The sequence below is a fragment of the Bos indicus genome, chromosome 5 (assembly GCF_029378745.1).
Source record: "Bos indicus isolate NIAB-ARS_2022 breed Sahiwal x Tharparkar chromosome 5, NIAB-ARS_B.indTharparkar_mat_pri_1.0, whole genome shotgun sequence".
NCBI classification, from domain to species: Eukaryota; Metazoa; Chordata; class Mammalia; order Artiodactyla; family Bovidae; genus Bos; species Bos indicus.
Window position 1 is genome coordinate 115,077,403 of NC_091764.1, and position 25,610 is coordinate 115,103,012.

Consider the following 25,610-nt stretch of genomic DNA (forward strand, 5'->3'; position numbering starts at 1 on the left):
GCCAGGCTCTTCTGTCCATGGAATTCTCCTGGCAAAGATCCTGGAGTGGGTTGCCATTTCCTTCTCCAGGGGATCTTCCTGACCCAGGTCTCTCGCATTGCAGGTGGGTTCTTTACTGTTTGAGCCACCAGGGAAGCCAGGGATCTGGTATGCCCGTAGCATTTTCTCCACCTTCCCTGAAGTTCTCTGCATGCTGCTCTATGACACACCCAAGCCCTGATTCCCCGAGACGCTGCCTCAAGTCCCCCAAATGGAAATTCCAGAACCAGACATGTGTCTCAGCCCCTGGCTTCCTTCCTCCCTGTGATGAGACAGGAGGATGACCTGGGGTTGTACCAAGAGGCTGTGCCTCACCCAGAAAAGAAGAACCTGAAGACCCAGGAGCGGGGGCTATGGAGAGACTCAGGGGGGCTCTTCTCGATCCTGGGGGCCACCTGCCCACATGGCTTGGGACAAGAGTCTCTGTCCTCTCCACCCTCCATGTGGCTGACAATTCCAGTGCCCACCCTGGGCTAGGCTCAGGCTCTGAGCTCCAGGAGATGGGTCAGGACTCAAGGACTAGAGGCAGATGTGGGCATGGGACAAGGGCCATGATGGGAGTCAGGGGAGGCCAGTCACTGGGCTGGGCTGGCACGGTCCCCTCGGGCCTGATGGGCAGATCTGGGCTCCTTGGCCAGGTCCTTGGGAGGAGCGGCCTTAGGCTGGAGGGAGCTGGTGACAAGGAGGCTGCAGAGGAAGCAGAAGCCAGCAAAGGCGAATTTTCAGAGCCTGGAATTGGGTGAAGCTCTGGGTTGCTCTTCTCCCAAATTCTGCAATAAACCCTTATCCTGGCCAAGCGGGGGTATCAGGAAGGTTCCAGGGTAGCCGCTCCCTGGGAACACGGTGCCGACTTCCTTGTTTAGCAAATGGTGCCGAGTGGGTGTAAGGGGCAGGGGGTGGAATGCTGGGGTCTCCAGCCAGGAGGGAAGGAAGGTTGGGGAGACCCCACACCAGGCCCGGGAGACGTCTGGAAGGATGGCAGGGGATGTGGCAGAGCAGAGAGACCCACTCATGCCCCGTGACTCAGGCCATCCCTATGGATGAAGGGGGCAGGTGACCCCCCCCCCCAAGACTGATGGATGTGACTGGCCAGCTCCTGCCTCAAGGCCATCCCAGGTCTGGCCCACAGCAGGGACCCAACATGTGTTCCAGGGCTGTACGAACGGGTGGATGGGGACGCGGACGATGCGACTGCCCGCCCAGGGTCTGGGGAACCAGCGGCACCTCCCTCCGCCCGTCTCACCCGACCAACCTGAGGAGCTGGTCCTTCGTCCTGGAACAGACCTCGAGGGCCAAGCTCCTCAGCAAGCCTTGCATCCACCACAAGTCGGCGGGCATGTCCGGCAGCCACTCCAATCTGGAAGGAGAGGCAACGACAGTGGCCCCGGTCTGTGCCCAGCCTGGCAGAGCCCACCCTCCCCATGGGGCTGGCGCAGAGCTGGGGGCCCCCGCACCCAAGCACCAAGGCTAAGGGAAGGAGGAAGCGGGGTACAGAGCTCCAGGCGCATTGACTGCACTGTAGAGCAGGTCAGCACCTGCAGAGGCACCAGGGTGCGGGGAACGGTCCCCATGGACCATGGACTTGATGGAGACCACCAGGCCCTCAGGGCCATCGACTCCAAAGGGCACAGGTGGGAAGCCCTGGGGTGGAGAGGCCAGGGCCCTGGGGTCAGGCCGGCTTGCACTGCAGCCCCGCTGCCCTATTCATCCGCTGTGTGGTCTAGGCAGGCCAGGGAAACTTTCTGGGCCTCAGTTTCTCACCAGCCAAGTGAGGACCATCCCCTTACCGCCTCCACGTTTCTATCCCCCCTCCTCCTCCCCAGAACAGCCCCTGCCCTCCACCCTTCATGCCCCTTCATCCACGCTCCTTTAGGCTGCCAGCGGCTTCTTAAACACATCTGAGCCTGGCCTTCCCATGCCCAGCGCCCTCCTGGGACTCCCCACCTAGACCACTCAGGATCAGCAGAGGGCAGCATCACCCAGCTACAGCTGAGAGCACGCCTGGCCAGCACTTTCTGAGACTCAGGCAGCCCACCGCGCGCACTGCGACAAGCCAAACACGAACTGAACGTCCCCCCTTGTTTCTGGGCCTTCTGCCCCTATTATTGTAACCAGTATGTCGAGTATGTGGTGCTCAGTCGCTCAGCTTTGTCTAACTCTGCAACCCCATGGACAGGAGCTCGCCAGGCTCCTCTGTCCATGAGGTTTTCCAGGCAAGAATACTGGAGCAGGTTGCCATTTCCTGCTCCAGGAGATCTTCCTGACCCAGGGATCAAACTCCCTTCTCCCTGCATTGGCAGGTGGATCTTTACAACTGAGTCACCAGAGAAGCCTCAAAACATCACCCTGCTTTGGCCAGTAATCAAACCCGGGCCTCCCACCTGGCAGGCGAGAACTCTACCACTGAATCACCAATGCTGTGGTTGAGCCTGTAGTTTACAGAAAAGACCCCTGCGGTCTAGGCTGGCGACTCCATCAACACTCATACATTGATCTTCTTTTTGTAACTGAAATGGCTAGAATTTGCATTTGTCTTTTTTTTTTTAATTTTAACTTGTGGTTGCAGTCTAAAAGCTCTGCATAAGAAAAAGTCCACATCAGCAGAAAGCTGACTCCCAGCTTTGGGTCACCAGCAGTTCAGACAGCAGGGCTGACCCTGTCATGGACTCTGCATGGAGTGGGCCAGAGACAAGTGGCTCGCTATCACAGACCTTCTTCCAGGGAATGGGGAATTTTTTAAAAATACAGATCTCTGCATGACACTTTCCTGCCAAAATCCTCCACGGCCTTCCTGTAACCATCAGGATAAAGACCACACCCCTCACCTGGCCATAGACCCCTGTGTGTCTAGCCCCTGCCAGCTTCCTCAGCTCCATCTTGTACACACTCCAGATTTTGGCTTCAGCCACACTAGCCTCCCTTTCTGCTCTTCTGATGAGCTTTACTCCCTCTGCCTTCTGCCCCAGGACCTCTGCACATGCTGCTCCATCCTTCTTGGCCTAGTGGACTCCTACTCATCCTTACTCATCAGATTATAGCTCAGAGGTTACCTCCTCTAAACAGCCTTTCCTGATCACATAGCCACTCTTGCGAGCTGCTCCAGTTCACAGCCACTGTACACCTCTCCTAGGAATCCATAGCCACTGTCGATCTCTCTAGGTATCCGCAGGCACAGCCGGATGGCACAGATAAATACGTGACGATCGGTGGGCTATGATCCCCAGAAGGTCAGGGCTGGGTCTCGGTCAGTCCTGCCTCCCGGCCCCCAGACAAGGCCTGACCCTCAATAACTGTTGGTGGAATGAATGGACAAACAACAGGGAGTGATCCATGAACCAGCAAAGTCAGATGGTTAGTGAGGGCCTATCCACAGCCAGTATGCTCTGGAAAGGCCTCGTTTTACAGAAAAGGAATCTGGGGCCCAGAGAGGTCAAGATACCTGGCCTGGGCCACACAGTTAATCTGAGGCAGACCAACCCCTAGAGCTACCCTCAGAAAGAACTCGTTTCCTCTGAGGCTCTGACAGGTGCAACAGTGGACCAAAGATCCTAGAGGCAGGAAGGTCCAGGCTGACCATGAGGCCCCGTTTCCGGTGGACTAAAGTCACAGCTGTTACCCAGCCACCCCATCAGTCCCGTCTTCCAAAGAAGACCAAGACTGCTCAGGGCCTGCAGCCAGCGTCAGGCAGTTTGGGGACACCAGCCCTGCTCTGCCCCTCGCCCCAGTGCCCCAGTGACCTTCCTGCCATGGGCACCAGTCTCAACGGGTCAGACCCTTCCCAGGACCCCTGGCCACGCCTCACCTTCTGCTCCGGAAGTAGACATACTCAAAGGGCAGCAGCAGGTACGTCAGCGCCCACCCAGGCCCTGAGCGGCAAAAAGAGGCCCAGGCACTGGGGTCCCGCATGCAGGCTTTCTTCAGTGCTACTAGAGAGGCCACGGTTGCCCCTCACCCCTCCGGCCACCCCCTCAAGGTCACCCTTAGGGAAGACAGCCCGAGCCCCGTCTCTACCTCCCACGGCCCACAGAGGACGCCCCCACTCCCAGCCAGTCTGCAGGGGAAGCAGCTGCATTGATGGAGCCCGGCCCAGGCTCCCTCGTTAGTCCTAAAACGGCAGAGTGTGCCCCTTTCACAGATGAGTAGACTGAGGCTCAGAGTGGAGCAGTGACTCACCCAAGCCCATTGCCAGGAAGTGGTGGGGCCAAGATAGAGGCTGTTGGGCTCCCTGCACTTCTTCCACCTCTCCTGCCCTTCTGGAAAATCTGCTTTGGCCCTGGGGGAACAAGTGCCCACCATACCTCCTTCCCATAACACCAGCGCTATTGATGACAGCAGCTGTGACCACATGACCACTTCCTAAGCTCCCAACCCCTTAACTGATCAGCGTGCAAGGGCCCAGCATTCTGGCTGGGACACAGACAGAACCCGAATCCTGACCTCCAAACTATGGCTTGGCCATGCACACACCACCAGCCTCAACTCCAGGTTCCTGAAAACACAGTCCCAAGACCTAGCTCCCTATAACCTGCCACGTGGCCTAGGGTGGGTCCCTTCCTGTCCCTGAACCAGGTCACCGCCTCTGAAAAATGGGATACAGGTAGTATCTCCATCAGTAGAGGAGACCAGGATTAGGATTAGGAGATGCTGTAAAGGCCTTCAGAGAAGCTCTCTGGTGCCCCCTTGTGGCTGCAGGGACACCGCCGGGGGTTCCAGAGCCCTAAGGTTGGACCTCAGGAGCTCAGCGTAGATGCAGACTTCGTCTTTATGCCATATGTGGTCTCCCAGGCAGAAAGAGGGGCTCGCCTCATTTCCTCACCCACCCCCTTGCCCCTGCTCTGGGCTCAACCACCATCACCTCTCCTCCCAGCTTCCCACCTCTTCAGCCTGTCCCCTCCCAGCTGGGTGTAGCCAACACTGGGACCCAGAGTTCAGAGCAATCATGAACTCTGAAAGTGAGGGGTCGCCCCAGTGGCTCCCAGTCTCTTTCCTCCTGCAGCTTTGGAGGCCTTCTTCCCCACCCTCCAGTCGTCCCCAAGCCGATCTCTGCTAACCCACCTCTCCCTCAGCCGCAGGGGCCCCTCCCCTCCCCACCAACCCGGGGACATTTGCACAGGCCACGCCCACTGCCTGGATGCTCATCTGGCCCCTCTTTTGCTTGGCCAACTCCTCCATTCACACTTCACTTAGGTGCTGCTCAGACTCCGGCTCCCACGACCACGACATGTGTCTGCCCTTTCCTGTTGCTGCCTTTGTGACATTTAGGTCACTGAGCAGGAGGGCTGACTAATTGCTTTGCCAGCTGGGTGACCTTGGGCAGTTGCTTAAGCTCTCTGTGTGATGGTTTCCTCAACTGTCCAGTGGGGACCATTCAGCACCATCCTCAGAGTATCTGGGGCGGGCGGTGGGGCGGGGGTAAAAAGAGTCCGTCTCCACCTGGAGAGCCTGTGTGCGCCTCTCCTTTGTCCCTCGGCACCTTCCGCCCTTCTTTGGGCAGTGGGCAAAGACCTGGCTTTCTCAGGCACAGACTTGGGTTCGAATCCCCCAGTTGTAGGTCCTGAGACCTTGGTGAGCCCCTTCCCTTCTCTGAGCTTCAGTTTCCTCATCAGCGAAAAACACTCAGGCCTGCTTGGGTTGTGGTGAGGAGTGAAGGGGACAACGTGTACGAGGCATGGGCACCACGCCCGGCACGCCTGAGTCCTGTCCTCTTGCATATCACGAGCACCTTCAAGGTGGGGTCCCCAGCCCCAGGCCCCTCACGTGCAGGGCACCTGGCAGGTGAGCATGGATGGGATGGGAGGGGCAGTACCAGCCTCCAGCTCTGGGGAGAGCTGCTCAAAGTCGGGCACGTCCTTGACCAGCACATTGGGCACTGCCCAGTTGAGCGACAGGCCTCTGTCATGGGCAGCATCTGGGGTCCCGTCAGCTGGGGCTGGGGGCTCCTTAGACACCAAGCTCCACAGCACTGGCTCCTTGGTGAGTCCTGGGTTGGGGAGAGGAGGGACGCAATGGGTCAGCACAGCTGGAGCGTCCCAGCGACAGTGACCGCCCCCCCGCAGTGCTCCATGCTGCCCTCACCACCCGCACCCCTCGACGCCCGAACCCAGCTCTGGGGACCCGCTGACCGCAGGATGAGTGGACCCTTGGCTGGTCCTGAATGACTTTGTCCTGAGCTCCCCGGCCCTGCTCTGTCTGCCGTCTGATTCCTGTGCACTTTCTGGTGGTTGACAGAGCCCAGGCCCAGAAGACCCAACCCAAGGCTCAGATCCTGGGTCACCACCCGCCAGCTCTGTGCGTGGTTTCCCTCCCTAGAAAACGGGGGAAATGAAGGCCTGCTGTGTATGGCTGTTTGGATGCAATGAATCAGATACAACGAACACACAAAGCTTGAGCCCGGGTCTGAGCTTTCTATGTCTGAGCACATATTATGTGCTCCGTGAGTGCTTCCTGCTGCTGAGGGTTTGGGGCCATAGAGTGGGGATCAAGTGTCACGGACCCTGGAGCCAGAAGGCCTGAGTTCAAGTCTCAGCCCTACCGTGTTGAAGAGCATGGCCCTGTGGGATGACAGCCAAGCTCTCCAGCTAAGAAGACCTCTCTGACCCTCCCAGTGCTCCGTCTCACACACACACACACACACACACACAATCCTATGGCCCCACTGAGGTATGCACCCTCGAAGTGCCAAGTTCTGTTCCTTTGCTCTTGCTCTTCTTCTCCCTACCTAGAGTGCCCTCTTGTCAATATTTCTGCAGCCTTCATGACTAGTTAAAACCCAGCTTCTCAGTCACCACCTCCAGGAAGCCCTCGTTACCCACCCAACCCACCAGACGGGGCCAGGTGCCCCTGCTGGGCTCCCGTGACCCTGAGCATCCCTCCATCATCCCTGGGGGATGTCTCTCTCTTGATCTGTTCCCCCGGCACCAGGCAGTGGGTAGCTGGAGACCAGGACACGTGTGCGATTTCTCCCTGGGTCCCCAGCATCCGGCACAGAGCAGACGCTGAGGAAGAGAATGAACGAGCCAAGGTCCTTGGGAACTCAAATGGCTGAGAGGCGGAGCCACCTGGCACTCACATAGGGGGGCGATGCCCAGCTCCTGTGGGGGGCTGCCACCTACCGCGTCTCTCCAGGAACCTCAGGGCATCCAGGTAGCCTTGTCTGCAGCTGTCGGCCATTACCTGCCAACACACGGGTCAGGCTGAGGGGCAGCAGGCCTGCGCCTACCCCTCGAGCCAGTAGTCACAGGCCAGAGACTCATCTTCAGCTGGACCCCAGGACAGCATGTGCTTCCCGAGACCCCCTCTCAGCAGGGCTTGAGGACCCCAAGGGTCCCTGGCCAGCACTGGACCTCGGGGAGACATGTCTTCTCCAGCAACTCCATCCCTGCAGCTTCATTCACCTTCCCACTCTGAGACGCCCTGGCTGGGGGCTTTTGCTCCAACTCTCCTTTCTCTGGCCTCAGTTTCCTCCTCTGGAAAATGGGATCACAAGGCCTGGCCAGGGATGTCTGGGCCCCTACAGATCAGTACACGGCAGTGCCCTTTGCCCTCGGATGTTCGTGGCCAGGACCACCCTCAGGTGGCCAAGGCTCTCAGTCAGAGCCCTGCCAGGAACAGGGAGTCCCCTGCAGGCCCAGGAAAGCCTGCGAGTGACCTCTCGACGGCTGCACCACCTTTCTGAGAGCCTCACCTTCCTCGGTTGTAAAATCGGGCTGAGATTTTCTGTCCACTCCATGGGTGTAGGGAGGATCAGCTTAAATGAACAGGACTTTGTTTCATGAATTACAAAATGCACACAACCATAAGAGAAGTGGAGGACCAGAGGAGGCCGGGGTGACTGGTGTGAAGGAGCTTGTTAGGATCACAAACTGTCAAATCACCCACGTCCCAGAAATCCCAAAGAGCAAAAAGCAGGAAACGAGGCTCTCTTGTCCACGTTTTTCTGTGCTTGTACCTTGCTGCCATACAGATGGTCAATCTGGCCGCAGCCTAGGGCAGCCGTTAGGGCTGGGCATGGGTTTGGACTAGCTGAGGATCTGAAGCCTGGCTTTGTTGTTTCCAGGCTGGGTGACTTTGAAGAAGTTTGCTTACCCTCTCTGAGCCTCGGTGTCCTTCCCTGAGGAGCAGAGATGACCACAATACCTGGTCATGAACCTGACCCTGAATAGCACCTGCAGAGCCCTGGCTTAAATCCCAGTTCAGCAGAGGTTGCCTTGGGGTGCTGCCCCGATATGAAGCATGAGGCAAGACACATTGGGAGCCCAGGCTGAGTTCAAGGGCTTGACCATGAGACTCAGGACACACGTCCTAACTGCCCCGAGCTTGTGGGGAAGGCTCCTGGGCACAGAATCTGACTCACCGGGCACTAGATCATGGCCAAGCCTCTAACACCTTCAAGGCTGGTCATGGGGTGGGGGCCAGACCTACCTCGGGGCTGGAAGGGATGAGGCAGGTGATGCCCCGGAAGAGGTTCTTGGTGGAGATCTGGAAGTTGGCACTGAAGGCGTTCATCTCGTGTATACTAGCCGAGCTGCTCTGGGGACAGATGTCCACCGTCCCGTTTGGTGGAGGGTGAGTCCGCAAAGGGCATGTTGTCGCTTAGAGCACCGTCAATGTAGCGCTGCAATTCAGGGGGCCTTGCTGCCCTCGGGGTGCTCTCTGCCCACACGGCCACGAAGCCACCCCCAGAAACTGGCTGCAGCAGGTCACCTCCAGCTTCCCCGAACGACTAGGTTGACCCCTCGCCCAGTATGCTCTGAGCACCCCTGGGACCAGGGTGGGGGGGCTGACACACCCAGTAGATGCTCCAGGAGCCCTGGGTCCTCTACCCACACAGCTCTCAGTAGGGATGGGGCGGACTGGGTCACTGAGCCCCCGAAGTGCACTTACCTTCCCCCTGAACGTGGGAGGAATCGTCCCACAGTAGAAAGGGAAGTACGCGGTGCAGACCAAGGCCTGGGAAGACAAGCCAGTGACAACACAGTCGTTTACGCTCCTGGCATTCAGAACCTGCTCTGGGAGTGGAGTCTAACCCAGAACAGCCCACACCGGTGTCAGGAGAGCTGTGTCCAGGGAGGGGAGGTATCACCTCGTCCCAGCCTAGCTCTCAAAGTTAAGAAGGGATTTGAGAACTGCGGTTCGGTGCTTAGGGCTCAGTGCTTCCACCGCAGAAGCAAGGGTTCAATCCCTGTTCGGGGAACTAAAATCCTGCAGGCTGTGGAGTGCAGCTGAAAACCAGAAACATAAGAGGGGATTTGAACAGGAGCCCACCTGCCCTCCTCTTCCTGCTGGGCCCCTTGCTGACTCAGGACTGCTTCTGGGACTTTCCCCTCAAGGATAGACACCAAGCACCATTTCTCCTTTATCCAACTGCCAGGAATTCTCCACCGAGAATCTAGGTATATGTCCTAAAGTGTGTTCCCTGGACCAGGGGTCATCCTACGAGGGGCACCTCTGACAAAAACTCTGATTCTCTCCTCATTTGGAAAACACTGTCTACTCCTCCCAGTAGAGGCTCTGACAAGTCCTGCAGTGAAAAAGATGCTTAACAGAGACCCTGATTCGGGTGATGTTTGGGGGCTGGAGGAGTCTCCACTGGGGGCAGGGCCGCTCTCCTGTGCATCGCAGGATGTTTAACAGCACCCCCAGCTTGTACCCTGTAGCTACCAGTACTTTGTGTGCATATGCACACGCACACACACACACACACACACACTCACATAGAGCCGTCACAGCCAAAAGTGTCTCCAGTGTTGCTAAATGTCTCCAGGGGGAAAGATCACTCTTCGTTGAAAACTGCTGACCTAGAGCTTACCAGACTCACCGAGCACAGAACACTGTCTCTTGGGACTCAACTCCTAGAAACGTCCCTCTAGCCCTTTCTGAGAGATGCAGAACCAATCCCACCTCTGACAGGATAGAGGTGCAGGTGAGAGCTTTGTTGCCACGGATTCGTCATCAGAGCAACAGCAGCTAATATTTACTGAGCATCTACTGACTGCCAGGCCCTGGGCTATGTGTCATCCAGGCCAGGATGCTGGGACACTCACTGGAGTCCCAGGAGCCCATGGACATGAACGCACAGCAAATGGCCCCGCTCTTGCACACACTGGGCTTCCCGCCTGCCAGTGTGGGAGACATAGAGACGCAGGTTTGATCCCTCGGTCAGGAAGATCCCATCGAGGAGGGCATGACAACCCACTCCAGTATTCCCGCCTGGAGAATCCCATGGACAGAGGAGCCTGGTGAGCTACAGTCCATAGGGTCGCAAAGAATTGGACATGACTGGAACAACTTAGCACAGCACCCCATACACCGGTCAACACCCAGAGATGATCCCCGTGCTGGGCGATGGGGCACCACGGTGAAGAGGATTCTGCTGCAGGGACCCGGGTGGCAAGGCTGAGCAGAGATGTGCCTGACACCTCTCTGAGCTCCCTGTAGACCCAGCCCCTCTCTGACCATGGGGCTCCCTGTCATATCCCCTTCCGATACTGGATTGCTTCTTATTTCCTTACACGAGCTTGTGGCCATTATCTGTACCCTCACAGGTTTGAATAGGAGCCCCCGGAAGACAGGGATTTTTGTCTGTCATTCTGCTGTCCCACTTGGGGTGGTGACTGGCACATAACAGAGAATTGATGCTTCTCTGCTGCATCCAAAGGCACCTGGAGGACCAGGTTGGGGGTGCACAGGCACCCCCTCTTCCGGGAAGAGCAGACCCAGCGGGGGCTCTGACTGAAGAAGCCTGACTTTGCCCCCCACCCCCAGCCATATCCCTCCATGTAGAGCCGAGGGGCCTCCGAACAGCAGGCTTGGGAGCCCTACTCACGTGGCCGCCCCTCTGTGCAACTCAACTCCCTCGTTAGTAAACATCTCCTGCTTGATCCGCCCCCCCTCCCCAGGGCCCCAGAGAAGTGTCTGCTCTGGAAAGCGCCTGCAGGTCACTCGGGTAGGAGATGGCACTCACTCACCTGCTGCCAGGCCCTGCGTCCCACCCCCTGCTCACCTCAATGACCTCATCGCGGGTGGCGAAGTCGGTGACAATGAAGTTCTTGCGCTCGGGCCAGTGGGTCAGCGAGATGCCCAGCCGCTGGGAGGCCAGGATGTGAATGTCTGTGGGCAGCGAGTCTTGCAGGTCCTGCCTGATGGTCTCGATGGGCATGAAGGCGGGGTGGAAGATGCCCAGGCTCAGCTGCTCCACTCGCTTGACCATGGCCAGGAGGAGGGAGCAGCACAAATCTGCAGGGTGGGGGAGGGAGGGGGCCTTCAGCCCCCGCCCTCCCTCCCAGGTGCCAGGGGAATGAATGGTCTCCCTGCTCCAACTCCAGCTCAGAATTTCTGTGTCCGGCACTGCCTTCAAACGCTCTGTGCAGGGGGCTTCCCTGGTTGTCCAGTGGCTAAGACTCTGGGTTCCCAAAGCTGGGGGCCTGCGTTCCATCCCTGGTCAGGGATCCCTAGATCCCACACACTGCAACTAAAAGATCCTGTATGCCACAACTAAGGCCAGGAGCAGCCAAATAAATAATTATTAAAATAAATAAATCAATGAATAAATGCTCTGTGCAGCCTCTTGACCTTGGGAACGGTTTTCCAGGCTCTAAGCCTCAGATTTATCCTCTGGAAAATGGGGATGCCCGTGGTCCCCTGTCCTAGGGGTTCTCATAAGGATTAAGTGAGAACAGGCTGGCTGGAGGGAGCGCAGGGCACCGCGCCAGGCTCCCTGAGACACTCCTCTCCGCTCCCACCCTCTCAGGTTGGAATCAGCCTCGACTCGGGCAGGTAAGCCGCGATGCTCCCTGCGCTCCTGGTCCACGCAGTCAGTCCCCGGACTCACCGACAGACAGACCGCTGACGATGCTGACGGCGATGAGCGCCCCGGACGAGGAGCCGTAGAAGCGGCTGGCGCCGCGGAGGAGGCGCGGGCTGGCTGCCTCAGGCGGTGGATCACCCCCACGTGGTAGAGACCCAGGAAAGCCGCGCCCGCGAAGGACCGGCTCCAGCTGCCCTCCTTCTCGAAGCAGCTCGTGGCAATGGGACCAGACGCAGGGGTGCGGCTGGAACAGGGCCGGGAGGGATGATCGCTGGCCGACGGGGCAGAGAAGGGGTGCTCCAGCGGGAAGTTTCACCGGTTGAGTGCCGAGTTGGACTTGTGGCCAAGAGGTGAAGCTCAGGCCGGAGCCCAAGCCCCGCCCCCGGGCTGCATCACCCACCAGCCAATGAGGTCCCTCGAGCCGAGGCCCACCCCCCCCCCCCCTCCACCATCCCCATACCTGGGTGTGCACCAGGTGTGCCTTGGCAGCGTCAGCAGGATGTGGGCACCTTAACGCGCCCCCACACGCACGTCCTTGGCCGAGAGCACAGTCCCAGATTTCTGGGTGATGGGGCCCCGGTGAGCGGGACCAGCTCTTCTGCCAGGTCTCTGACACTCGTGATGGAAAGGCTGTTCCTGCCCCCATTTCGCGGATGAGGAAACTGAGAGTGCAAGCGAACCTGGTAGCCGGAAGTGGGGGAGTTGGACACATAATATCCATCGGGTCTCGGGGGTCAAGTCAGACTTAATTCTGCAGCTGTGCTGGATCAGGGACCTAGGAGAGCCCTGGGAGTGGGAGTCTGGGTTCTAAACTCCGCTGCCCTCCCCCAGCCCCAACCTGTGCCTGGGACTTTGCTCAAGTTCCTCACTCTGTCTGGGTTGCAGTTTTGCAGTATAATGTGAGGGCTTGGATGAGCATCTACAGAGACCTTTCTGCTCTGATTGCTGCTCCCCCAAATACAGATCTGTTAATGGACGTTTAGGTTGCTTCCATTTCTTGGCTGTTGTAAATAGTGCTGCTATGAACATTGGGGTGCATAGGAGAAAGAGAATTCCAGAAAAATCTACTTCTGCTTCATTGACTATGCTAAAGCCTTTGACTGTGTGGATCACAACAAACTGTGGAAAACTCTTAAAGAGAAGGGAGTATCTGACCATCTTACTTGCCTCCTGAGACATCTGTATGCAGGTCAAGAAGCAACAGTCAGAACCAGACATGGAACAACAGACTAGTTCAAAATTGGGAAAGGAGTACATCGAGTCTGTATCTCAACACCTTGCTTATTTAACTTGTATGCAGAGTATGTCATACAAAATTCCAGACCGGATGAATCACAGGGTGGAATCAAGATTTCGAAGAGAAACATCAACAACCTCAGATATGCAGAGGTCACCACCCTTATGGCAGAAATCGAAGAACTAAAGAGCCTCTTGATGAAAGTGAAAGAGGAGAGTGGAAAAGCTGGCTTAAAACTCAACATTCAAAAAACGAAGATCATGGCATCCAGTCCCATCACTTCATGGCAAAGAGAAGGGGAAAAAGTGGAAACAGTGACAGATTTTATTTGGGGGGGGGGGCTCCAAAATCACTGTAGGAGGTGACCGCAGCCGTGAAATTAAAAGACGCTTGTTCTTTGGAAGGAAAGCTATGACAAACCCAGACTACGTACTGAATAGGAGAGACATCACTCTGCCAACAAACATCCATATAATCAAAGCTATGGTTTTTCCAGTAGTCATATACCAGTGTGAGAGTTGGACCATAAAGAAGGCTTAGTGTTGAAGAGGTGATGTTTTTGAACTGTGCTGGAGAAGGTTCTTGAGTGTTCCTTGGACTGCAAGAAGATCAAACTAGTCAATCCTAAAAGAAATCCATCCTTAATATTCACTGGGTGGACTGATACTGAACTCGAAGCTCCAATACTTTGGTTACTTGATGCAAAGAGCTGACTCATTAGAAAAGACCCTGATGCTGGGGAAGATTGAAGGCAGGAGGAGAAGGGGACGATAAAAGATGAGATGGTTGGATGGCATCACCAACTCGATGGACATGAGTTTGAGCAAATTTGGGAGATAGTGGAGGACAGAGGAGCCTGGTGTTCTGCGGGAAGTCCATGGGGGTCACAAAGAATCAGACCCAACTTAGTGACTGAAAAACAACAACAACAAAATACTTTTCTGCCGTGTATTTTTAAAATAATGCATCAGTGGCACCTTTTTGCCAGAGCATGAGTGGAGGGGCCGTTGTTGCTGTCCCTTTCCTCTTCCCCACCGTCCAGTTAGTGGGTTGATTAGGCCATCGGTTCTCAAGCCAAGGCTTGTTTCTTATTTAGTTCTGGGGAGCACCTGGCCGGCATGAATGATGTAGGGGAGAACAACTTTGAAGCCACAGAGGCGATCTCGAAGTAGATCCGGTGCACCAGGATCCTGGCGCCAAAGGAGCCGACGTCACTCTCCAGCGTCTAGCCGGAGGAGACATACAGGCAGCAGGGCGAACCCCTCAGCGTGTGTGACCACTGAGTGGCGGCAGTGCGGTTCATGACCAGCGAACTGGACGATCCCGAGGATATGCTTTCGTTTATCTCAAGAGAATAGATGACTCAAGGGAAGCTAAGGAAAGGGCAAATGGACCGGAACTGGATGGTGGGAGAGTTTGGTGGACTGTTCTGTCACCCAGAGGGCCACACACCTACAGCAGGTGTACATATACACTGGCAGCCCGCCTTGTAGTGCTGGCCATGGTGGCGGAGGCGGAGGAGGTGGCAGAGCCGAGTTTCTTACTCTGATGGAGGGTGTGATCGTGGGCACAACAGGTATGAAGACTGTGATGACCGGTACAGAAGATCCCTTCTCCTTACTGTAGTCGATACAGATCATGGTCAAGCGCTCCGTCCTACAGCCCAAGACGCTATTGATAAACAGAGGGGTCACAGTTGAGGACATCTTTTTCTCTTTCCTTTTATTTATTTTTTTTTTCAAATTTTGGATTTTCCCAAGCTTCTAATCCTTCCTACTCCGTAAAAAGAACCCTTAAAAAATCGTATTTAACATCTACACTTGTTGATTGCATTGCTGTTTTCCATCCCTTTTATTATATTCTTACAGATGTAATTGTTGTCATTTTGAGTAGTAAACATCTTGAGTGAAAAAGGAACCCTCAGTGTTACAGTTTGTAAATGATTTTTTTTTTTTTTTTTTTTTGCTTTTACAGAACATTAACTCCTGGCAAATCAAATGAGGAAAGAAATAATCTTTTTAAATCTTCTTTTGTGTTAGATATTGCATTAAACATTGTATGAGAGATTTGCATTTACTGCAAACTCCTTTTTTAACTTTCTTTTGGGAAAGTCAGTAACACATAAGCAGTTCAGTTATGCCAGGCCTGTCTGGGGTAGCATAGAACAGTCAAATAGTTGCGTGTAGAAAGTTTGAAACCACAGAAGAAAACACTTAGTCATTTCTTTTGAAGAACAGAATTTTTGAATCCTAAAAATTATGTCGCTTTTTTAAAGATGTAAAACTTGTGGACTCCTGAAAAGCATTTTGTATTTAAAATACATTTGTTAAAAGTTAAAAAACATAATGTATTAACTGCCTGTAAGATGGGTTGGAAGGTCAGATATTACGTATATCAGCAGGTGTGACTATGGGGAGTGGATGACAAGAGAAACAGAAATGGGGAAGAGGAGGCAAGGAATAAAATATTAAAATAACACAGAGAACATGCATCTGAGGACCTAAGAAGAAGGGATGGGGCACAGTTAGGAGAGGACTGATAAGACGTCTTTGCTGGTATTTACCTTCTGCCTGGCACTGGGTCAGGCCTTTTTCCTAGGTCATCTATTTTATTTTCACAACTGCCCAGTGAGATATTATCAGTCCCATATTACAAATGAAGGAGCTGAGGTGTAAATCAGGAGCCAGGGTAGGGCAGGAAGCAGATGGGGAAGTGTATCTTTCAGGTTGGAGGACTCCAGAGGGGCTGGCTGGAGGGCATGGGGCTTCAGAATTTAGGGAGCAGAAGCTTCTCTATAGGAATCGGGGTAGAGCATTCTACCCCGATTCTCAGGGAATCCTGGAAGCCTTAACCCAGGACATCTTCTTATACCAGAAAGCAAGCAAGTGTTCAAGAAATGACGGAATGGTGGCTTGTCCACATCCCAATACTCAGAACCTGCAAATATGTTGTTTTATATGTCAAAAGAGTCTTTGCAGATGTGATTAAAGGAAGGATCTTAAAACAGGGAGATTGTTCTGGGTTACCTGGGTGGATCCATTGTAATCACAAGGGTCCTTAAAAGACAGAAGAGGGTGGCAGAAGAGTCAGAGAGAGATTTAAAGATCATGAGATGCTGACTTTAAAGATGGAGGAAGGGGTCATGAGCCACAGACTGCGTGGCTCTAAAAGGCATGGAAACCAACTGTCCTCTAGAACCTCTAGAAGGAACAGACTCTGCTAACACTTTGATTTTAACCCAGTGAAGCCCCTTTTGGACTTCCAAACTTCCAAACTAAAATATTCCATACCAACTTATGGAAAAACCCAAATGGACTTTTTTGCCAACCCAATAATAAAATTGTGCTTTTGTAAGCCACTAAGCTTGCTAAGTTATAGCAGCAATGAGATACTAACACACATCACCCCTGTAGCCTTCCGTGTTCGATCCCTGGGTTGGGAAGATCTGCTGGAGAAGGGATAGGCTACCAACTCCTGTATTGTTGGGCTTCCCTTGTGGCTCAGCTGGTAAAGAATCCGCCAGCAATGCAGGAGACCTGGGTTTGATCCCTGGCTTGGGAAGATCCCTTGGAGAAGGGAAAGGCTCCCCACTCCAGTATCCTGGCCTGGAGAATTCCATGGACTCCATGGGGACTCAAAGAGTCGGACAGATTAAAGGACACCAGAGATGGGGCATCTGAGCCACACACAGCTCTGGATTTGATCCTGGCCTGGAGGGAAAACAGCCCTAAATGACATTGTGCGGACGATTGGCAAAGTGTACATGTAAGCCATAAATGAAATCGCAGAGCTGCACTGATGTTACACTGGCGATTTTGAAAACTGTACTGCGGATACATAAAAGAAAGTCTATTCTTGGGGAATACATCGAGATATTCAGGATCGAAGAGGCATGGTATCTGCAACCTAATTTCCAGCAGTTACAAAAAAAAAAAATCACTATCTTTCTATAGCTCAAAACCACATCTATTTGTCTCTGTCTGTTATCTAGAGAGAGAAGCAAAACATGCCAAATGTTACTGATCCCAGAACCTGAGTTACGGGGACACGAGAATTTTTGGGGGCCCAGTTCTTGCAACTTCTCTACAAGAAAACATGAGATCATATCAAAAAGAAAAAGACAGGAGACAGTTATCCCTTTCTGGCCTGGCTCAGCGGACTTGAGATGGGGGGGATCTATCTTCAGCCGTAAGTGGTGAGTTCTATTCAGCATCAGTGTTTGGATAGGGGTTTTAGACTCGCCAGAGATCACGGGCTCACTGAGGGGAGAGTGGTGCCTTTTTCAGAGATTCTGCAGAGAGCTGGTTGCTGAAGCAGTAAATGTCCCAAGCAGGAGGCCAAAAGAGGAAATAAGGAAACCTTCCCAGTGGCTCCCTAACTGAGCAAGAAGGAAAAGATAAGGAGGAAAAAAAGGAGGGAGCAGAGGGAAGGCCACGTGGCGTGCGAGAGGAGGGGTGAGCTGGGAGGTGAGGACAGGGACACCCCAAAAAAGAAGAGAAGACAGAAGTGGGGAAGTGGTTTCTGAGCCTTGAAGACGGCTTGAAGCAGCGTGTCTGTTACAGGGAAGGACCGAATCTGAGTCTTTGCTGGATCTGTATTTCTTTAACCTTTCCTTCCCGTGGCTTTTTTTCACTGAAAGGATGGTGTCCATACATAACGGCCTGCACTGGGGAGCCCTGCCCCTCTGCCTGAATGTTGAACCAAAGAGTGTTCAGGAAGTCATCCTGACCCTGTCCACCCGTGAATGATTGAAAGAAAGAAGAAATTAGCTCATCCCCTCTCTGAGACTGGCCATAACAGGAGGTATTTGCAAGATTAATGGCCTTTGTATTTCACTTCCTCTCCTCTTCCTCCTCTATGTTCTATAAAAGACACTGGACCGATAAGACCCCGGTAAGATGGTTATTTTAAGATGCTAGGCTTCCATCTTCTTGATCTGCTGGTTATTCCTTGCCTTAACACCTTGTCACCCGATTCACAGGCCTGTTGTGTGGCTAGCAGAGTGAGCAGGGACTCAGTAACTTGCCCTCTACTCAAAGGAATGGGACTCTGGTCTGGAAAGGGCACAGGTGGCTACTCCCTGAGCCTCAGGTCCAGGGCAGGGATCTAAAGATCATTGCCCATGCCTCCCCGACCCTGGGATTCATCAGCGTTCCTCTTCCCTGCCCCCACACTGCTGGGACTTCCCCTGGCTCCTCCAACCCCTGGATCTCTTTTTAAAATAATAATAAAAAATATATGTATTTGTTTGTCTGTGTAGCATCTTAGTTGCGGTACTCAGAATCTTCGATCTTTTGTTGCACTGTATGGGATCTAGTTCCCTGACCAGGGATTGGTCCTAGGACCTCTAGCTCCCAATATGGAAGCTCAGAGTCTTGGCCATTGGACTACCAGGAAGTCCCTCGCTGTCTCTTTTTATAAGGGTTGATATTGATCGGTCAGGCCTTCCTGAGGCTCAGACCTGCACTCTCTATTCTCTTTTTAACATTAAAAGGGGAACAAGTAAACTTTAATAAGTTACTGTATTCTTCTCCCAGCCATGAGTGATCTCATCCTTTAAAAGTGGGTGAAGATCGCCACCTGAGCTACAGAACGGTCTGACTTCTGGCTGGACCACAAGCCTCCAGATGGACTTAGGTGATGGAGGCGGCTGGCACAAGCTGTTGGAAGTGAAAAGGGGCTGCCAGGCTGCAGGGCACCGTGGGCACCAGGAGTCCTTGCCAGGTCTGCACCCAACGGGGAAGACGTCCGGCGAGCACTGTGATTGGGTGGCTGTTGTTTCACAGAGCAGAGTTCATTTCTACAAGCTTTGAAAACTGGGAATGCAGTTTTGTGGGTGGCAAACCAAGGGAGGAGGAGGATGTTGAAATGGCCCGTGGTCAGCGGCTGGGCAGTGCTGGGTGGGAAGGCCAGGCTTTCTAACATAAACGGGCACAGGAGTCAGAGGCATCAAATCTGCCTTCTTCACTGCCCATATTCTTAAAACAGGAGAAGATGGGCTGCTTGACTGGCGGCATGAAGGACCACGTCGGGGCAGGGAGAGCAGAGTGGTGAAGGCTGTGAAAACACAGCGCCAGCTGGTCACATGGTCCAGGCCACTGGCAAAAGGGCAGAAGGAGGCAGGGAGGGTTGCTGGGCCACGGGCAGAACCTGTGCCCACTCACCCTCAGGCCTGCCTCCATCCTGACTGTTGCATCTGGTCCCTGGGGTTGCGCCGGGATCTTCCAAGAGCCTTTCACCCAGGACCCAAGACCCAGATGTAAGAAGCGGCCACCCACCTACGTGGGTTCTGGAGTGGACTCTGTCCCTGGGGCTTGAGACAAGTAATTGCCTCTCTCTGCCTCTCTCTTCCCACCTGTGAATTGGGGGAATCATTACATCATAGCCTCCAACCTTTTCCGGAACGAGGGTGTCGCTTCACACACAGGCACACCTGGAGAGTCACCTGACCTTTTAGTCGCCTGAGTCAATTGACCTCTTAGCATCCACTGATGGAGAAAATCCCGAGCCACCGAGAGTGGCCCTGAATCCAGCAACACTTGGGAAAAGTACTGTACAGAGTATCAGTACAACTGATACTTTCCAGACAAGGACTGGAAAGCGCTTGTCCCTGTGTGTGCAGAGTCATCTATTTACCTCCAAACCAGGCTCACGTGGTGTGGGCCCGGGTCCGGGGCCTCCGCCAGTTCCCTTCTGCCCAACACGGAGGCTGGACACAGTGGGTCCTGACTAAGTCCAGAGGCAACACGGCTGAGTCCAGCTCCAAGGGAGGTGGGTGTTGGGATTGGAGAGTCCATCCAAGTCCCACTTGAAGAAATCCAGGAGAATGGTTTCCACGGCTGCTGCTGCTGCTGCTGAGTCGCTCAGTCGTGTCCGACTCTGTGCGACCCCATGGACTGTAGCCTACCGGGCTCCTCAGTCCATGGATTTCCCAGGCAAGAGTACCGGAGTGGGGTGCCATTGCCTTCTCCCAATTTCCACGGAGTATCTATCAAAAGACTTCAGGCCATCAGCGCGGAGACTTTGCCTGTGAGATATTGGGAGTTGGAGCTATTCTGGATAGATGGGACTTGAGAGGCCGGCAGGGCTGTCCCAGGTCCCTCTCTCAGTGTGTTCAGGGCAGAGAGACCGACAGAGACCCAGCAGAGGTCCATAGAGGATGGGGAGGGGCTGGGATGGTGCCCCAGGCCTCCTTCAGGGTGCAGCGTCCAACAGGAGACCAAGGATGGAGGTCCGCCCTTTCCAGGGCCAGGCGCAGAGCCCTTCCTCGGCAGCCCCCGTCTGATGTCATGAAGCGGGGTTAATTATCCCCTTTTCGCAGATGAAGGGACTGGAGCCCAGAGATGCCAAGGGACTTGCCTGAGTCACACATCGGGTTAGGGTCCTGCCAGGACCAGGTTGCTGGGCCTCCAGACCTGCCTGCTCCCGAAATGCTGCCTCAATTCTGCCAGGGAAGAGGGGCCAGCTCTTCACAATGTCACCAAGGCCCGGCCCCGGAAAGGGGAGCATGCAGCTCAGGGGCTGACCTGCTAACCAGACGGCCTCAGTATAGCGAGGTGCCCGCGGGTGGCCTGGGACTGTCTGGGTTAGTGGATTTCCACTGGACGGCCCTGGGATGGGGAGGACTTCTGAGTGCGGTGACCCAGCGCTTAAGCCTTCGCTCCCAGCCCACTTCTAGGGCACCAGGTGCAGGGTGCTGACCTGACTTCCATGCTCCAGCCCCAGCCCTGGGGAGAGGCCAGGGGCCTCTACCTGCCCCTGCTCCCACCCAAGATGGGACAAAGGGACCCCTCAGCCCGGGACACCCCTCAAGATGACCACTGGAGCTCTGAGGGGACGGGAACCATGCGTGTTACAGATCAAACACCAAGCTGGTCTTCCTTCCTCTTCTCATCTCTTTAGTCCACCTCCATCCACAGAGGACTTATGGAGGACTCCCAGGAGCTCCCGTGTTTAGGACCCTGCAGTCTCACTGCTGAGGGCCCAGGTTCAATTCCCGGCCCGGGAACTAAGATCCTGCAAAGCCACACAGTGAGGCAAAAACAGAAACAGAGGTGTGAATGCTGAGCCGCTCCAGTCTCTTGGGGGTCTCTTGGTGAAGCCCAGGCTGGCCCACAGCCAGTGCCCTTTTCCCTACAAGCTGCTCTTCCCTCTCTGTCCTCTTCACCCCTGAAAGGGGACCAATCAGGGAAGGCTGCTTGGAGGAGGGGTTTGAGCAGAGCCTGGAAGGGTGGAGGAGCGGGGAGGGAGGGAGGCAGAGAGATTCAAGCAGGGCATTCTAGAGCAAAACCACACGGGCAGGAGAGCGTGGGGTGTGCCTGGGACTCGATGAGGGGCTCTTAGAATGGACAGGAAGGAAGAGATTCCAGATGAGGCTGGTGAGGCAGATGGAGCTCTAGTGGGTGGGCAAGGCTGGGCAGGGGTCCGGGCAGGAAGTGCCCTGTTAGCAGCTGGGCCCAGGTTGTGTGGGAACACGAGAGTTGGGCCTCCCTCCCCCTACAGGCGTGCCCCTCTGGGATCCAAGGGCCCAAGCCTCCAGGAAGGGAAGCAGGGCAGTGTCTGGGCAGCTGGGACTGGCATCCTCGGCTTCCCCATGGCTCCAGCCTCCCTTGTAGGGGTGGGGACACCGAGCGGGGGGGGTGGGACACTGAGCCCAGCAGGGCTGAAGTGCATCCCCTGCCCTCTATGAGCTTATCTCTGCCCCTGTGTAAAGGGAAGAGCCGTTCTGCCTCTGACTGGCAAGCGTTTTGCAAAAGATGCACGTGTATGAAAGATGGTGACTGGGCTGGGGTCTGTGCCACCACTTCCCCCTCCCTGTGGTTGGGGAGCTGGGCTTAGGAGGCCTTCGGGGTGCGGGAGGAAGAAGGGCCAGGACAGAGCTCTGCAGACTCACCAGCCGCCAAGGCCAAGGGCGGCCTGCTGGGGAGGAGAAGGGTGGCTGTGGCCGGACAACCTTTGTGGGCTAGGGCAATGCGGCGGGGGGGCGGGGCGGGCAGAGCCCACTGGGGGGCAGCACAGACCACTGGGAAAGGCACCCTTCCCCGAGAGCGGGCGACTGAAAACCCCTGTCCTTGTGGCTGCCAGGTGCCCGCTCCCGGGCAGCCAGGTGCCCAGTCAGCTCCCGATGAACTGGCTGCCGGGTGGGGCGGCTGGGAACAGGTGTGCGTTTCCCACCCCCTGAAGGGGCGTGCTCTTCTCCTGGTCCCAGGTTATCGTCCAGGTTCTCTCCCCGCCTGTCTTCCTGAAGGCGGCGGCCCTCGCTCAGCCCACCCCCATCTCTCTCTCTTTATTTTCGGCTGTGCCACATGGCTTGTGGGATCTTCCTTCCCGGCCAGGATTTGAATCTGCGCCCCCTGCAGTGAAAACACATTGTCTTAACCCCTTGACCACAGGAAAATCCCCACCCCATCTCTTTTGGAGATGCTCCCCCAGCCTTGAATTTTCCATCCCCTAGAACAATCTCCCCCTACCTCTCCACTCCCTCTCATCCTCTCCCGGGGATGCGGCTGGAAATCAAGCATCGAGCATGCTGAGCCTCCCCTCCCACCCCACCCCTGCCAGCTCCCTGGGTTCCCTAAGCATCTCACCTCTTCCCTCCTCCCCAGTGCCCGGCAGGGCCACGTTTCATCGCCTCTCACCCCATCATCTGCAGCTGCCTCCCACTGCCTCCCACAGTCTCCAAGGTGGCTCACAAACCTCTCCCAGACCCCTCGCCGACCTATTTACACAGGTGTCAGCCCAACCCTTCCAAGACAGAACACCGCCATGTGCCTCCGGATCCTGCCACGATGGCTGAACCCCCACCCCACTCCTGGCAGGCAGGTCTTGCTGCTGTCTCCATAAAGAGCCCTACGGAGAAGGCGCTGGCCGGAGCCTGGGACCGCACATCTGAGCTGGGTCCTGGCTCACACCTCCCAGGCTGGGCCACCGCAGGCAGGTCACTGCCCCTCTCTGAGCCTGATCGGGGCTGATGGTGCCTATCTGCCTCGCTGCTGGCTGACAACGGGTCTTCCGAGTGATCAGAAGGAACACGCACATACACACAGCAGAGAACAACTCACACCATAGAGGGAACGATTTCAAAAGATGCACCACACCGAAAAGGGGGCCCGAGAAAGAACCGAACTCGTCCAGAGGCAAACAGCAGCGTCGTCAGGGAGTGTCCGGCTTGAGAAGAGCGAGGGTAGGTGAAGCCACAAAGGCGCACCCGAGGGGAAGACATGCAGCAGGGTACTTCAGTGCACATCGGGTTCCGCCGCCTGGATCTTGTTCTTCTTTCTTTTTTCCTTTTTTAAGCTGGGTCGGTTGCTGCCCGAAGGCTTTCTCTAGTTGCAGTGAGCAGAGGCTTCTCTCGTTGCCGAGCACTTTGGATCAAGGGCTCAGTAGTCATGCCACTCGGGCTCTGGAGCACGCAGGCTTCAGTAGTCATGGCGTACAAGCTTAGTTGCTCTGGCATATGGAATCTTCTCGGACCAGGGATCGAAACCATTTCCCCTTAACTACTGGACCACCAGGGAAATCCGAGTGATTTTTTTTTTTTTTTTTAAGGAGAATTATACAGAATATAGAGAAGGAAATGGCAACCCTCCAGGCAGTACTCTTGCCTGGAGAATCCCAGGGACAGGGGAGCCTGGTAGGCTACAGTCCATGGGATCTCGACGAGTCAGACACGACTAAGCGACTTCACTTTCACTTTATACAGAATATAAACACGTGAGAATATAAGGGTAAACTATCTCTGGGGAGACCCACAGGTACTATAACGCTGATGCCCCTGGGGAGCAGAGATGGAGGGATTTATCAGGGGAGACACACATTCCTGCTATCCCCTTCTCTCCTGTGTATGCATAATCATCTTCAAAGAATTAGAACATAGGAGAATGGCCCCCTTTCCCTAGAAGTATGGGTTACCTGAGATTCATACAGATCTGTGGAGAGAATGGAAAGACCAATAAATACACCCCAAAGTGCTTTATGAACTGTTCAGCCAGCCCACCCTGGCTGGCTTACGATGATACACGTGGCCTGGATTCCGGTTCTGCCCCAAGTGCGTCTTGGCCGGTGACCTTGGGTAATTTAGCTGATCCATACCTCCTCACTCACTGTTGTTGCTCGCTTGATCAGTTGTCTCCGACTGTGACCCCATGGACTACAGCACAGCGGGCTTCCCTGTCCTTCACCATGTCCCCGAGTTTGCTCAGACTCATGTCCATCGAGTCGGTGATGCCATCCAATCATCTCCTCCTCTGTCGCCCCCTTCTCCTCCTGCCCTGAATCTTTTCCAGCATCAGGGGCTTTTCCAATGAGTCGCCTAAACCCCCGCCAATGCTGTAGGACCGCAGTGGGGACTGAATGAGTCAGAGCAGGGGAGGCATCACTCCTCACATGTGGTCAGCATGTAATCCACCGTTGCCGTTGTGTTATTATTTTAATCACGTAACACACGCCGCATGCTCTCAGGGACCATGAGGCCCTTGAGGGAGGGGCCACGCTACCACCGGTGCCTGGAGGAAGTGGGGCTCAGAAAAGGTGGACAGGATGCATGATCGGCTGCCTGGATGGGTCATGTTCACAGAAAGAGGAGGGAGGTTAGGATTCCCGGAGCAGTGAAGCTGCCCTGCGGGTGCTGGGCACAGCAGGTACCAGTCTGGACACCAGCTGGGCCTCAACTCCTCCTCCTTACCTCGGCAGAGCTAGGTGGTCCCTGCTTTGCCGATCCCACGCAGGGAGCCACATCTGGAGCCAAACCTCTCCTTCCTGGTGTTGAGCCCAGCCTGATGGGGAGCCCGACCGCCTGCCCCAGGGAGTAGTTTCGGCAACGGCAGGGGCTCACTGGCGCTGTCCCAGGCCAGGTGTCAGCCCACGGAAATGCAGCTGGCTCACCCCCAATTCTGGAGGAGCCCCCTTGGGAGCATGGGAAGAGGGCAAGCTGGCAGCAAGACACAGCCCTTGCCTGCCCTGCCCGACCCCGGCCCTCCCACCCCTGACGGACAGAGGGCCCGGCATGCACGTTTGGCCCATATAGACAGACAGATGGGGGCCCCCAATAGAAGCCACATGGAAGGTAAGAAAAGGGGGGCCCCAAAAAATCCCCTGCAGCAAGTCCTCTGAGCAGACCTGGCACCCAGGCCTGAGTGGCAGTGGGCAGCCCTGGAAAAGATGGGGCAGGGGGATTAAAGGAATGCATCCCTTATTGCCTTAAAGGAATGTATCCTTTTCAGAAGGCAGCTTGGCCCTGGGGGCCAGGGGGGAGCCTGCTTGCGCTCTCGTCAGCCGACATGGTCCCACAGGGGTGTGAAGGCGGTGGGGACACTGCAGAGGCGCCCCCGAGGGAGCCACCAGCCAGACAGATGTTGGAGGAAGCCTTGGAAAAGACGTGGCCGCCGCTGACTTGTGAGCTGGTCCCGAGCGGCAGGAGGCTCCCAGCCCCTCTCCTGTCCTTAGCATGCACCTTCCACTTGTCCTCCCAGCTCTCAAAAGCTGCTTTTAATTTTTCTGTGCTTTCGTTGAGATATAGTTACTTTTCAA

The 25,610-nt window shown here is 55.3% G+C and overlaps 1 protein-coding gene across 1 annotated transcript; it reads right to left on the bottom strand.

Moving 5' to 3' along the window:
• Positions 1–614: 614 nt before the first annotated feature.
• PNPLA5 (patatin like phospholipase domain containing 5) lies at positions 615–25,362 on the bottom strand. Its single transcript, XM_070788794.1, is given in 19 exon segments — positions 615–726; positions 1,283–1,389; positions 3,832–3,962; positions 5,846–6,019; positions 7,152–7,212; positions 8,461–8,596; positions 8,598–8,653; positions 8,923–8,988; positions 11,042–11,274; positions 11,870–11,962; positions 11,965–12,089; positions 12,355–12,507; positions 14,192–14,307; positions 14,627–14,738; positions 20,617–20,692; positions 21,976–22,084; positions 23,994–24,010; positions 25,200–25,232; positions 25,341–25,362. Coding segments are annotated over 19 exon segments (1,932 nt in total).
• Positions 25,363–25,610: the final 248 nt, after the last annotated feature.